General features: G+C 36.8%; 1 protein-coding gene across 1 annotated transcript in view; it reads right to left on the bottom strand.

Moving 5' to 3' along the window:
- Positions 1–449: 449 nt before the first annotated feature.
- LIPI (lipase I) overlaps positions 450–15779 on the bottom strand; it is a gene marked incomplete at both ends in the record, with an annotated part of 47991 nt that continues 32661 nt past the window's right edge. Inside the window, 2 exons of the mRNA XM_082840254.1 lie at positions 450–630; positions 11014–11125. Coding sequence (XP_082696380.1) covers positions 450–630; positions 11014–11125 — 293 coding nt within the window. The remainder of the gene's footprint in view (positions 631–11013; positions 11126–15779) is intronic.

Below are 15779 nucleotides of genomic sequence, written 5' to 3'. Positions count from 1 at the left end.
CTTACCACTTATTATTTTTATTCTCCAGAAATTCTTATTTACTGTGTTCGACATTCACAAAAAGGTAATTGGGAAATCAAGTATATAAATACAGGAACATAAACAGAGATAAAGTGTTGCAGTCAACCAAAGAAGAGAGATTTCTAGCAATCCAGAAACCCATTGAAATGACTGATAAAGTTCTAAGGCAGACACTTGTCTCACTTTTTTCATGTTTATTATGTCTCGTGAAATTATTGTGTTTTTTCTTTGCTTGGGTAATGTGATTCCAAAATAAATCTCATCTGAGCCAAAAAAATTTTTTGTATCTTTTAGATATTCCAACATTTATATAAAATACAATCTAAAATACAATAAACAGATATTCAAATACATGAATTTTTAAACCACTCCTTAGCAAAGCAATATTTTCAAGTTTAAAAGAACATTGAAATCAAAATTTAGTTTTCTTACCTTTCTGGATATGTAAGTGATTTTAACTTGAGACGCTGAATAGTGTATCTGCATGTGGAACATTGCTGATTTGAGCTCTGAAAATATGCCAAACTAATGGCTGAAATATTTACAACATCATTTAAAAACTGAGCAAGAATCTTGAATTCTTGAAGTTTATAAAATAATCTGTTCTTCCTAAACAGAAAATTTCATATCTCATCATATTAGTAATTCAAAATGTAATACAACTTCAAAATCAATACAATCTTATAAACATTAGATAGAAATACCGATATTATAGGGAAAAGGCCAAACAATAAAATATGTGGTAAAGTATTAATTAAAATAATTTAAACAGTAATTAAAAACAAAATAAAATAATAATAATATATATATCCCCACACTCAAATAATTTGGGAAAACTTTTCTGAGAAAAAGTGGGACATCTTGTCTTTCCGACTTGGTATCTAGATTGTACATATTACTAAGATTAGAGAAGTCACATTTTACTTCTTTTTATAGGCCCCTGAACAACTATCGCCGTTCTTTGAATAGACGGAGCCCTCAGATAGTGTTGCTTTGTTGTTCTGTGCCACTTTCACTTCATGGGTCTGCCTGACTCCAAAGGAAACAGAAAAGGAGTATGAGGAGGAGAAAGGTAAGAAAGAGGAGGAGGAGGAAAGAAAGGGAAGGGGGAAGGGATGGAGGATGGGTGGAAGATACAAAGGAAAGAAGGAAGGAAGGGGATGAAGGAAGGAGAGAAGAGAAGGAAAGGGAAAGAAAAAGAAGAGGAAAGGAAACTGAAAAAAAAATCTGTTGAAATAATTTCTTCCTTTGAGGCAACAATGACTGACTTGAGCAAAGGCAACTATCACACATAGAATAGCTGAAAAGCAACCAGCGGGACACCCAGCACTTCTGCCATCTTATATTTGTCCCTGCTCTCTTCTACTTTTGATTCTCCCACACCTCTAGATCCAGAAAAGGTTGTTATCACTCCCCTCAAAACCCATCCCTGCACCCTGTGGCAGAGTGACTACCTCCTCTTTCACAGAATATAATGTCATTGGTCATATCTCTAATTTCTGTCCAAGAGCTTATCTAGATTTCTCAGAGATACTTCAGAGTCAACATATCCAGATGGAAACATGTTGTCTTCCCCCCAAAACTCACATCTGCTCCACCAGTTCCAAATACCAACTGTGTGCTCCACCAAGCCTCTGCCCCCAGCTGAGCCCTGTCTGATGAGACCCAGACACATATACCCGCTGTTATTCACCACGTCTACTTGGATATCTCAAGGATGCCTAAAGCTCACTAAGTTCAAATTTAATGACATCTTCCCCAACACTCAACTCTCACCAAAAAAGAAAAACAAAAACACTAAAACAGGGGTCCCCAACCGCCGGGCTGCCGACCAGTACTGGTCCATGACCTGTTAGGAACTGGGCCACACTGCAGAAGATGAGTGGCAGCCGAGCGAGTGAAGCTTCATCTGCCGCTCCCCATCGCTCGCATTACCACCTGAACCATCGCTAGCATTACCAGCTGAACTCCCCCCGTGCCCCCGCAGTCCTTGGAAAATGTGTTTTCCACAAAACCGGTCCCTGGTGCCCAAAAGGTTGGACACTGCTGCCCTAAAACTTAGAAATTTTCTTATAATTTTAAATGGCACCACTATCTATTGCCCAAGCCGGACAACTAGGCTTTGCCCTTGAGATCATCCTCTCTTTATTTTTTATTTTTTAATTAAAAAAATTTTTTTAGCATCTTTATTGTAGTATAATTGCTTTACAATGTTGTGTTAGTTTCTGCTGTGTAACTAAGTGAATCAGCCATATGCATACATATATCTCCATATCCCCTCCCTCTTGCGTCTCCCTCCCACCCTCCCTATCCCACCCCTCTAGGTCGTCACAAAGCACCGAGCTGATCTTCCTGTGCTATGCGGGTGCTTCCCACTAGCTATCTATTTTACATTTGGTAGTGTATATATTGTCAATGCTACTCTCTCACTTCATCCCAGCTTACCCTTCCCCCACCCCGTGTCCTCAAGTCCATTCTCTATGTCTGTGTATTTATTCCTGTCCTGCTCCTAGGTTCATCAGAACCTTCTTTTTTTAGATTCCATATATATGTGTTAGCATACGGTATTTGTTTCTCTCTTTCTGACTTACTTCACTCTGTATGACAGACTCTAGGTCCATCCACCTCACTACAAATAACTCAATTTTGTTTCTTATTATGGCTGAGTAATATTCCATTGTATATATGTGCCACATCTTCTTTACCCATTCATCTGTCAATGGACATTTAGGTTGCTTCCATGTCCTGGCTGTTGTAAATAGTGCTGCAACGAATATTGTGGTACATGACTCTTTTTGACTTATGGTTTATTCAGGGTATATGCCCAGTAGTGGGATTGCTGGGTCATATGGTGGTTCTATTTATAGTTTTTAAAGGAACCTCCATACTGTTTTCCATAGTGGCTGTATCAATTTACATTCCCACCAACAATGCAAGAGGGTTCCCTTTTCTCACACCCTCTCCAGCATTTCTTATTTGTAGAGTTTTTTATAATGGCTATTCTGACTGGTGTGAGGTGATACCTCATTGGAGTTTTGATTTGCATTTCTCTAATGATTATGAGCATCCTTTCATGTGTTTTTTGGCAATCTGTATATCTTCTTTGGAGAAATGCCCATTTAGGTCTCCTGCCCATTTTTGGATTGGGTTATTTGGTTTTTTGATACTGAGCTGAATGAGCTGCTTGTATATTTTGGACATGAATTTTTTGTCAGTTGCTTCATTTGCAAATATTTTCTCCCATTCTGAGGGTACTATTTTCATCCTGTTTATGGTTTCCTTTGCTGTGCAAAAGCTTTGAAGTTTCATTAGGTCCCATTTGTTTATTTTTATTTCCCATTTCTCTAGGAGGTGGGTCAAAAAGGATCTTGCTGTGATTTATGTCATAGAGTGTTCTGCCTATGATTTCCTCTAAGAGTTTTATAGTGTCTGGCCTTACATTTAGGTCTTTAATCCATTCTGAGTTTATTTTTGTGTATGGTGTTAGGGAGTGTTCTAATTTCACCCTTTTAAGCTGTCCAGTTTTCCCAGCACCACCCATTGAAGAGGCTGTCTTTTCTCCATTGTATATTCTTTCCTCCTTCATCAAAGATAAGGTGACCATAAGTGTGTGGGCTTATCTCTGAGCTTTCTATCCTGTTCCATTGATCTATATTTCTGTTTCTGTGTCAGTACCATACTGACTTGTTTACTGTAGCTTTGTAGTTTAGCCTGAAGTCAGGGAGCCTGCTTGCTCCAGCTCCATTTTTCTTTCTCAAGATTGCTTTGGCTATTCGGGGTCTTTTGTGTCTCCATACAGATTTTAAGATTTTTTTTTCTAGTTCTGTGAAAAATGCCATTGGTAGTTTGATAGGGATTGCATTGAATCTGTAGATTGCTATGGGTAGTATAGTCATTTTCACAATGTTGATTCTTCTAATCCAAGAACGTGGTATATCTCTCCATCTATTTGTATCGTCTTTAATTTATTTCATCAGTGTCTTATAGTTTTCTGCATACAGGTCTTTTGTCACCTTAGATAGGTTTATCTCTAGGTATTTTATTCTTTTTGTTGCAGTGGTAAATGGGAGTGTTTCCTTAACTTCTCTTTCAGATTTTTTGTCATTAGTGTAAGGAATGTGATTTCTGTGCATTAATTTTGTATCATGCTACTTTACCAAATTTATTGATTAGCTCTAGTAGTTTTCTGGTAGCATCTTTACGATTCTCTATGTATAGTATCATGTAATTTGCAAACAGTGACAGTTTTACTTCTTCTTTTCTGATTTGGATACCTTTTATTTCTTTTTCTTCTCTGATTGCTGTAGCTAAAACTTCCAAAACTATGTTGAATAACAGTGGTGAGAATGGGCAACGTATCTTGTTCCTGATCTTAGTGGAAATGGTTTCAGTTTTTCATCGAGAATGATGTTGACTGTGAGTTTGTCATATATGGCCTTTCTTATGTTGAAGTCGGTTCCCTCTCTGTCTACTTTCTGGAGAGTTTTTATCATAAATGAGTGTTAACTTTTGTCAGCTTTTTCTGCGTCTATTGAGATGATCATATGGTTTTTATCCTTCAATTCATTAATATGGTATATCAAAATGATTGATTTGCGTATATTGAAGAATCCTTGCATTCCTGGTGTAAATCCTACTTTATCATGGTGTATGATCCTTTTAATGTGCTGTTGGATTCTGTTTGCTAGTATTTTGTTGAGGATTTTTGCATCTATGTTCATCAGTGATATTGGCCTGTGCTTTTCTTTTTTAATGACATCTTTGTCTGGTTTTGGTATCAGGGTGATGGTGGCCTCGTAGAACGAGTTTGGGAGTGTTCCTCCCTCTGCTCTACTTTAGAAGAGTTTGAGAAGGATAGGTGTTAGCTCGTATCTAAATGTTTGATAGAATTCGCCTGTGAAGCCAGCTGGTCCTGGGCTTTTGTTTTTTGGAAGGTTTTTAATCACAGTTTCTATTTCAGTGCTTGTGATTGGTCTGTTTATATTTTCTATTTCTTCCTGGTTCAGTCTCGGAAGGTTGTGCTTTTCTAAGAATTTGTCCATTTCTTCCAGGTTGTCCATTTTATTGGCATACAGTTGCTTGTAGTAATCTCTCATGATCCTTTGTATTTTTGCAGTGTCAGTTGTTACTTCTCCTTTTTCATTTCTAATTGTGTGGATTTGAGTCTTCTCCCTTTTTTTCTTGATGAGTCTGGCTAATGGTTGATCAATTTTGTTTATCTTCTCAAAGAACCAGCTTTTAGGTTTATTTATCTTTGGTATTCTTTCCTTCATTTCTTTTTCATTTATTTCTGATCTGATCTTTATGATTTCTTTCCTTGTGCTAACTTTGGGGGTTTTGGTTCTTGCTTCTCTAATTGCTTTAGGTGTAAGTTTAGGTTGTTTATTTGAGATGTTTTTTGTTTCTTGAGGTAGGATTACATTGCTATAAACTTCCCTCTTACAACTGCTTTTGCTGCATCCCATAGGTTTTGGGTCGTCATGTTTTGTTATTTGTTTCTAGGTATATTTTGATTTCCTCTTTGATTTCTTCCGTGATCTCTTGGTTGTTTAGTATAGCATATTGTTTAACCTCCATGTGTTTCAATTTTTTACATTTTTTTCCCTGTAATTGATATCTAGTCTCATAGCATTGTGGTTGGAAAAGATACTTGATACGGTTTCAATTTTCTTAAATTTGCCAAGGCTTGATTTGTGATCCAAGATATGATCTATTCTGGAGAATGTTCCATGAGCACTTGAGAAGAATGTGTATTCTGTTGTTTTTGGATGGAATATCCTATAAATATCAATTAAGTGCATCTTGTCTAATGTGTCATTTAAAGCTTGTGTTTCCTTATTTATTTTCATCTTGCATGATCTGTCCATTGATGAAAGTGGGGTGTTAAAGTCCCATACTATTATTGTGTTACCATCCATTTCTCCTTTTATGGCTGTTAGCATTTGCCTTATGTATTGAGGTCCTCCTATGTTGGGTGCATAAATATTTACAATTGTTATATCTTCTTCTTGGATTGATCCCTTGATCGTTATGTAGTGTCCTTCTTTGTCTCTTGTAACAGTGTTTATTTTAAAGTCTGTTTTGTCTGATATGAGAATTGCTACTCCACCTTTCTTCTGATTTCCATTTGCATGGAATATCTTTTTACATCCCCTCACTTTCTGTCTGTATGTGTCCCTAGGTCTGAAGTGGGTCTCTTGTACACAGCATATATATGGGTCTTGTTTTTGTATCTATTCAGCCAGTGTATGTCTTTTGGTTGGAGCATTTAATCCATTTCCATTTAAGGTAATTATCGATATGTATGTTCCTATTACCATTTTCTTAATTGTTTTGGGTTTGTTATTGTAGGTCTTTTCCTTCTCTTGTGTTTCCTGCCTAGAGAAGTTCCTTTAGCATTTGTTGTAAAGCTGGTTTGAATTCTCTTAGCTTTTGCTTGTCTGTAAAGGTTTTAATTTCTCCATCGAATCTGAATGAGATCCTTGTTGGGTAGAGTAATCTTGGTTATAGGGTTTTCCCTTTCATCACTTTAAATATGTCCTGCCACTCCCTTCTGTCTGCTGAAAGATCAGGTGTTAACCTTATGGGGATTCCCTAGTACGTTATTTGTTGCTTTCCCCTTGCTGATTTTAAATATTTTCTTTGTATTTAAATTTTCATAGTTTGATTAATATGTGCCTTGGCGTGTTTCTCCTTGGATTTATCCTGTATGGGACTCTCTGCACTTCCTGGACTTGATTGACTATTTCCTTTCCCATGTTAGGGAAATTTTTAACTATAATCCTTCAAATATTTTCTCAGACCCTTTCTTTTTCTCTTCTTTTCTGGGACCCCTGCAATTAGAATGTTGGTGAGTTTAATGTTGTCCCAGAGGTCTCTGAGACTGTCCTCAATTCTTTTCATTCTTTTTTTCTTTATTCTGCTCTGCAGTAGTTATTTCGACTATTTTATCTTCTAGGTCACTTATCCGTTCTTCTGCCTCAGTTATTCTGCTATTGATTCCTTCTAGAGAATTTTTAATTTCATTTATTGTGCTGTTTATCATTGTTTGTTTGCTCTTTCGTTCTTCTAGGTCCTTGTTAAACGTTTTTTGTATTTTCTCCATTCTGTTTCCAAGATTTTGGATCATGTTTCCTATCATTACTCTGAATTCTTTTTCAGGTAGACTGCCTCTTTCCTCTTCATTTGTTTGGTCTCATGGGTTTTTACCTTGCTCCTTCATCTGCTGCATATTTCTCTGTCTTCCCATTTTGTTTAACTTACTGTTTTCGAGGTCTCCTTTTTGCAGGCTGCATGTTTGTAGTTCCCGTTGTTTTTGGTGTTTGCCCCCAGTGGGTGAGGTTGGTTCAGTGGCTTTTGTAGGCTTCCTGGTAGAGGGGACAGCTTGTGTTCTGGTGGGTGAGGCTGGATCTTGTCTTTCTAGTGAGCAGGGCCATGTCTGTTAGTGTGTTTTGGGGTGTCTGTGAACTTATTATGATTTTATGCAGGCTCTCTGCTAATGGGTGGGGTTGTGTTCTTGCCTTGCTAGTTGTTTGGCATGGGGCCTTCAGCACTGCAGCTTGCTGGTCGTTGGGTGGAGCTGGATCTTAGCATTGAGTCGGAGATCTCTGGGAGAGTTCTCACCAGTTGATATTACGTGGGGCCAGGAGGTCTCTGGTGGCCCAATGTCCTGAACTCGGCTCTCCCACCTCAGAGGCTCAGGTCTGACACCAGGCTGGAGCACCAAGACCCTGTCAGCCACATGGCCAGGCACGTGGACCCTGTCAGCCACATGGTCAGGTACGTGGGGATTTTCTTGCCTTTGGGGAAGTCTGAGGTCTTCTGCCAGTGTTCAGTAGGTGTTCTGTAGGAGTTGTTCCACATGTAGATGTATTTGTGGGGAGGAAGGTGATCTCCACGTCTTACTCCTCTGCCATCTTGAAGGTTCCCCCATCCTCTCTTTAACTCCTACATCTAATCTATCCCATGTGCCTGCTGACTGTCTATGAAATATCCTGAATCTGCTTTGAATCCATCCTCATTCTCATTTTTCCATTTCCACTGTAAACACTTTATCTCAGGGCACCATTGTTCCTGGTCTTTATTCTTGCAACAGCATCCTGTCTTTTCCCTCTCCAATCCACTGTGGTTAAATGTTTTTCCAAAATAATAATCCAGTCCTGGCTCCAACCAGACTGCCCCAGCGCAAACACTTCATTGGTTTTCACTTGCCAAGTGAATAAAATAGAAATCCTTGAACATGTCCTACAGGTTCTAATTCCTACAAAATATAAGTGTTTTCTACCTCTCTCATCATTCTCTTCCTTTCCCTGCCTCTGTTCTCAGACATAATAAACTTCCTTCAGCTCCCAAAATGGACTCTACTTTCTCCTGCTTCAGGAGTTTTGCCTTTGTTGGCCCCTCTGCCCAGAATGCAGCAGAGCGACTAACTCCTGCTCCTCCTTTTGGTCTCAACTGATATAAAAAGGCGTTAGAGAAAGTTTTAGTGACCCCACTAACTATTTCACATTCCCTATTCTGTGTTCCTGTACATACTATAATTTGCCTCAAGACATTTTTCACAGACAGATTTTTATTTACATATTTTTATAATTATTTATTTTATATCCCTCATTAGACTGTAAATTTAATGAGGGTAGGATCATGTCTGTTTTTCTCATCATAGTATATTCAGCACCTAGTACAGTGCCTAGCTCAGTATAGATATTCATTAAAAATTGTTTGAGGGTTTCCCTCGTGGCACAGTGGTTGAGAGTCCACCTGCCGATGCAGGGGACATGGGTTCGTGCCCCGGTCCGGGAAGATCTCACATGCCGCGGAGCAGCTAGGCCCGTGAGCCACTGAGCCTGCGCCTCCGGAGCCTGTGCTCCACAGTGGGAGAGGCCACAGCAGTGGGAGGCCCATGTACTGCAAAAAAAAAAAAAAAAAAAAAAATTGTTTGAAAACAGGAATGATGAACATCATCATTTTATTTGTATTATGTATTTGCAAACTGCTTACTAGACAAAAATTATGAAAGGACAGAAATCTATAATTTTCCCTAAATTTTGTCCTTAATTTCTAGTACAGTTCAAGAAATTTTATTGAATGATTAAATTGGCTCCTCTCCATGTATCTCCTAGCTCAGTAAATGGCACCATAATTCAAATAGTCACCAAGCTTAAAACTCAAAGTCACTCCAGATTGGGTTTTTCCCCTTCACTTTCACATGTTTAATTAATCACAAAAACAAATCACTCTAAATCCTAAAAACCCACTTCCACTGACTCTATCCAAGCCTCCATTATCTTTCCTATAAATTATTACAATAGCAACCACTCTGCACTTGTTCCACACTAATCTCCCCATTACTCATCCATCTGGGGAGTCATTCTACCCTGAATACACAATATTGACACTCTCTGTTTAAAATCCTATATTGGCATATTAATATATTTGGCATCCTATTATGATGTGTAAGTGATTTTTAGTGACACAGAAAAAATGATCACACTATAGCAGTCAGTATAAAAATCAGAATGCAGAACACATTTGCAAAATGATCCTAATTTTGCTAAGTAAAAAAATAACGTATGCATGTTCAGGGGCATGTAGAAGAAGAAGAAAGAGGAGGAAAAGGAAGAGATGAAGGTGGAGGAGAAGGAGAAGGAAGAGGAGGGGGAGGAAGAAAAAGAGGAATGTTTATAAACCAAATAGTAAATATGAATATCCCTGGACAATGTAATTATAGATTATTCTCACTTTCTACTGTATAACACATTTTCTACAGCAAAAAAAAAATTCCTTTTCTAATTTTGAAAAGGGAAGTAAAAGATCATTTAAAAGTCTCTGATTGGGCTTCCCTGGTGGCACAGTGGTTGGGAGTCCGCCTGCCGATGCAGGGGACACGGGTTCATGCCCCAGTCGGGAGGATCCCACATGCCGTGGAGCAGCTGGGCCCGTGAGCCATGGCTGCTGAGTCTGTGGGTCCGGAGCCTGTGCTCCGCAACAGGAGAGGCCGCGGTGGTGAGAGGCCCGCATACCAGAAAAAAAAAAAAGTCTCTGACTTCCCTGGCATCTAAAAGGGTTAAAATCCTAAAGCATGTATAAATTTATTAGCAAAGAATTATTAATAGAAAAACAAGAAGCCATTGGCCAGGCTTAGATGGGTAGATTTACCATGCGTATGGGTTTTATATTTTACATTGTTCATGAAAAATGCACTAATCAAGTGTTTGAATAAAAATGCATCAGTATTTCATGGTGTTCTGCATAGAACATGATTCTTGTAAAGGAAAGCAAGACTCACAGTTTGCCTTCTGAACAAGTTTGAAACAACTGCTCTAGGACTGCAATCTGTGCTATTAATGAACTCACGTACTTACCTATCCATACCTTTGAAAGCACCATCTCCCATTCCCTGACTGCAATACCACCCTTTCAAATGCTTCCTTGCTTCTTCCTCTGTACTCCCATAGCACATAAGTGTTCTGCTACTATAAAACTTATTACTCAGAGCTGTAATTATGCATTAGTCTCCTCCAGGATTCTGTGACCTCCTTGAGCACGGTAACATTGCTATTTCAGTTTGGATCACCATGTGTCTGATCACCATGTGTCTGATAAGAATAAGTGATGAATCAAACGTATATGTGTGCATGGGTATATACATATATACACAATTCTAAGCAATTTAAAGTAATAAAATATTATGGGGTGATATTATTAGTTATTACAAGGCATTCTATCAGTGTTCAAAATTAGGTGGAAAGTTTCTTCTCTTCTTCTAACTCTTGTAGTAGCTAGATGTATCACATGAACAAGTTATTTAGTTTCTTTCATATTTGGCATCTCCTTCCATAGAATGAATGAATTAGAATATGACACCAGAGATCCATTTAATATTTAACAGTTTAAGACTCACTGCATAGAAAATTTATACTATTTAGATTATCCTCCAAAAGCTCAAGAAAACATATTTTACAAAACAGAAAGATACTAAATTCTACTTACTCATAGAGCCTTGGCTCTTCAACCATTCCAAGTTGGTTTAATAATTTAAATGTAATACAGCCATCCTTCATTGTTTTATCCAGAACAATTATACTGAGAACAAAATAATAGGCTACAAAACAAAAATATGGAATGCAATTCATATTACTTTTTAACTTTGGTTTGGTGGAGATATGCATGTAAATATATATTTATGTAATCTAGGCATATATAATATCTGCAAATAATATTGAGAGGCACTTATTTGGTACATATGTAATATATTTTACCTATTGTTAATCTTTTTTTAACATTTATTTATTCGGCAGTGCTGGGTCTTGGTTGTGGCATGTGGCCTGCAGGATCTTTAGTTGTGGTATGCGAACTCTTAGTTGAGAACTCTTAGTTCCTTGACCAGGGATCAAACCAGGCCCCCTGCATTGGGAGCACGTAGTCTTAGCCACTGGACTACCAGGGAAATTCCCTCTTGTTAATTTTTAACTGGTCTTAAAAATGAGGAATAAAAGCTTGCCAGACAGTCATGGGTATGGTGAAAAGTTGGTCAAATAATTAGTAAATACTAACTTGTCTGCAAATCGAAAAATATCAGAATTTAGGTCAATTAAACAATTTTTCTCTATCAATAGCACATCTAAGGTAAATATGATAAGGTTCCTTAATTATCTGATTAATAGTCCTAGCTAAATTTGCTTGACAAATGTAATTCCCAATTTCACTGGTTGTTTTGGAATGACTGTAAAATTAGACAGTCCTATACAGAGTGAGCTCATAGTAGTTCATTTTCAAAATTCTCGTACAAAAAAATTGATATATCTTTCAGAGGCAAAGATGCTGAACTCATCCCTATACCTGATATTGTCTGGTGTACACAGAAATTTCTTACTCTCCGTGAATTTTCCCAGTATTGTGCAAAACTCTTGGAAGACAATGTATATATACAGAACATGGGATAGATGAACTTTTCTTGTGAAATACATATGTACTAAAATTGTGCATGCTAGCCATTAAATGTTGCTACTCAACAGCCCAGAGTAACTTCTTGCCTATGCCAGATGCTTAGTACTACCTCAAAGAAGGTAATGGATTTATAATTGACCCTCATCAATTGCTAACACAAAAGACATAAAGGAACACTTCTTACTTTGAAGTGACTGCCCAGCTTTAGATAAAATACTTTGGTTCCCTCACCCAAAAAAGTGGGTGCTCATACTTGCTCAGATGATTCCTGGCAGTATGATATATTGAGATGTTACATAATAAGCCTGCCTCCTGCTACAAGTGTATAGACATTCTGGGTGTAAATTGAAAACACGACAAAGCTCAGATGAAGGAAGAGAAAATATCAGGAGACAGCAATGAAGAGAAATTAAAGGCAAGGCTTAAGAAGAACTGAAGCCCTGGATCTGCATGGGACTTGAGAACTGGGTGTAGCATGGAGACAAAGGATGAAGTGTCAATTTCCATGGTACAGCAGGAGACAACACTAAGTGATGGAGCTACAGTGAAAAACATTGCACAGTCAGGGACCTTAGCTCTCTGCTTTGTCATTGAAAGAGAAACTTGAAAAATTCTTCCTACTGGTTGTGTATGGGTCTTAAGTGGAAAAATAAATTCCTTAAGACTAAATAAAACTCCAGGTAACACAGAATTTAAATTTACAAGTCCCCATTGGTTAAGGACCTCCAAAAATTTACATGAAAAATCCTCTAGTATTATGGTAACTAAATTCTGGAAAAAACAAAATCCAACTTGTTCCTGAAGGGAGAATTTTGAAGAAGAGCAGACTGATGAGAGTTTTCTGTTAAAATGTGACATGAATCTTTATTTTGAAATAACACAAATATTTTTTTCTTTAATAGAGATTTGAACTGACCACTGAGACTAGAAAATAACAACAAATCATGCATAAATTAATAGATGGATAAATAAATACATATATACATACATAAGTTTAACCAGAAGAAAAATATAGATTATCTGCAGGGGACAATTAGACTGCTAATAAATGATAAGAAAATTATCTTAAAATGAGAGAATTAATATCTTCAAAGTACTCAATGAAAAAACTCTCAATGTAGAATTCTATTCCGGACTAAATTTACATTCCAGAGTAAGAAAAAGATAAGGACATTTTCAAGGAAACAAACAAACTGAGAAACATTACTTAGTGAAAAGTCATTAAGGATCTATTTTAGCAAGATAGAAATTAAGTCCCAAAGGAAGGAGTTGGGAAGGGAGGAAAGGACAAGATAAAATGTAGAAAACTGAAATTGGTAAATATAAGTGAGCATTTGATTAATGATAATATTCATAATAATTATTTATTGTTAAATAAGTGAAATAAAATACTACTGAATATAATACTGAGGATAGAAAAGAAGACACAAGGTTCAAAGGCTCTATGAGACAAATTGTTGTTGTGATAAAATCTGATAAAATAGTCTGTGAGGCAAAAAAAAATGCATTTTTATTTATGAAGCACAAAAAAAGAGCAAAGTAAAGCAAATCACCAGGAGAATATGATAATCCTGAAGCTTTATGTAGCTAAAACTCACAGTCTCAGAGTACATAAAGCCAAAACCTAAACAATATAACTCCTGCTAAAATGGAAGATTTAAACAGGACTCAAATTGTCACATAGAGAAAATGTCCAAGATGTGACTGAAAATTACCCATTATACCAAGAACAAAGAAAATCACAACTCTGGTGAGAAAAGACAATCGACTAATGCCAGCACTGAAATGAATCAGAGGCTGGGATTATCTGACAAGGATTTTAAAGGAACTGTCATAAAAATCCTTCCAAGTCAGAGTCTCTTGAAAAAAAATGAAGGAATAGCAAAATCTCAGCCAAGAAATAGAAGCTATAAAAGAAAATAAAAGTAGACATTACATAAATGACAAATACCATAATGGATACAGAACTCACTGGACAGCCTCAATAGCAGAGTGGAAATGAAAGAGGATAGAAATCAGTGAACTGGAGAACAGATCGATCTGCCTGAAACTCCACCTGAAAACAGACTGAGAAAAAAAATGGACAGAATCTCAGGGACCTGTGGGAGTATAACAAAAGAATTATAATTAAGCTTCAGAAAACTAGAAACAAAGAAAAATCTCTTGAAAGCAGCCAAAGAGAAATGATGTGTTATCTACAGGAGAACACCAAATTGAGTTACAATGGATTTCTCATGTGAAACCACAGAAGCCAAAAGGAAGAGACACGGCATTTTTCAAGTGCTAAAAGAAGGAACTCAACTCTAAATCTTATACCCAGGAAAACTATCCTTTGAGAATAAAGGAGAAATAAAGACATTCTCAGACAAAGAAAAACTTAAAGGATTTCTCTTTAACAGACCCATTCTTAAATATTGTAAGAAGGAACACAGAGGAATTGATGAAATAAATAATCTTGGAGTATCAGAAACAAAAAGGTAATAATGGGAAGAGAAGAAATATGGGTACGTACAATAAATTATCCTTATCCTTGTGAATTTATACATCATATTTGATACTTGAAGTAAAAATTATCACATGATCCGATACTCAAGACAATGATATATAAAAGCGGAGAATGTAAAATAACCTAAATGGAAGTGAAGTTCCCACATTTCACTTGACGTGGTAAATGTTGATACCAGTAAACTGTGAAAAATCACATATGCATATTATAATTGTGGTAGACCTCCCCAAATATGTCCGTGCCCTAATCTCTGGAACCTGTGAATATGTTACCTGAAATGGCAAAGGATAATTAAGATCTCAAATGGAATTAAGATTGCTAATCAGCTGCCCTTAAAATAGAGAGATTATCTTGAATTATCCAAGTGGGCCCAATGCAGTCCCAAAGATTGTAATCACAAACCCTTAAAGGTAGAAGAGGAAGACAGAAGAAGAGAATCAGAAAAAGAGATGTGATACAGAAGAAAGGTCAAATTGATTATTTCTTCTTTATTCTTCTTGGCAATGATTATTTTAGATATTCTAGGGTATGTACTTTTCAATATAAATTTAAAACAAGGTTGTCTATGTTTAAAGGAACAAACAGAACTATAAAACTGTTAGAAAAAAATTGGGGGTGAAAATCTTCTGGACCTAGGGCTCAGCAAAGAATTCTTAGATACCGAAAGCATAGTCCATGAGAGGAAAACATGATAAATTAGACCTCATCAAAAGTAAACACTTTTGCCCTTGTGAAAGCCCTTGTGAAGAAGATGAAAAGACAGTCAAGTTTCAGACTGGGAAAAAATAATTGCAAACCAAATCTTCAACAAGGAAACAAGGACTACTATCAAAAATATATAAAGAATCCTCAAAACTCAATAGTTAAAAAAACTCCAGTTGGAAAATGAGCAAAAGACACACTTCACCAAAGAGGATATAGTGAGAAGATACACAATCTCATAAACCATTAAGGCAACAAAGATTAATACCTCAACAAGGCATCACTATATACCTATCAGGAAGGATAATTTTGTTAAATAATGACAACACCAAATGCTAGTAAGAAGTCACTCATTATATCACTCATACTTTGCTGCAGGTAATGTAAAATGCTCAGCCACACTGAAAAACACTTTCTCAATTTCTTATAAGGTTAAATGTACAATTAACTTCTGACCCAGCATTTGTATTCCTGGGCCTTTCTAACAGAGAAATGATAACCTAAATTCACACAAAAACTTTTATACAAATATCCACAGCAACTTTAATCATAATAGCCAAATCTAAACACATGCCTAATGTCCTACAAGAGATGAGTGATT

The sequence above is a fragment of the Leucopleurus acutus genome (assembly GCF_964270905.1).
Source record: "Leucopleurus acutus genome assembly, chromosome: 5".
NCBI classification, from domain to species: Eukaryota; Metazoa; Chordata; class Mammalia; order Artiodactyla; family Delphinidae; genus Leucopleurus; species Leucopleurus acutus.
Note: the sequence above shows the minus strand (reverse complement) of the source record. Positions and strands in the feature narration are given on the sequence as shown.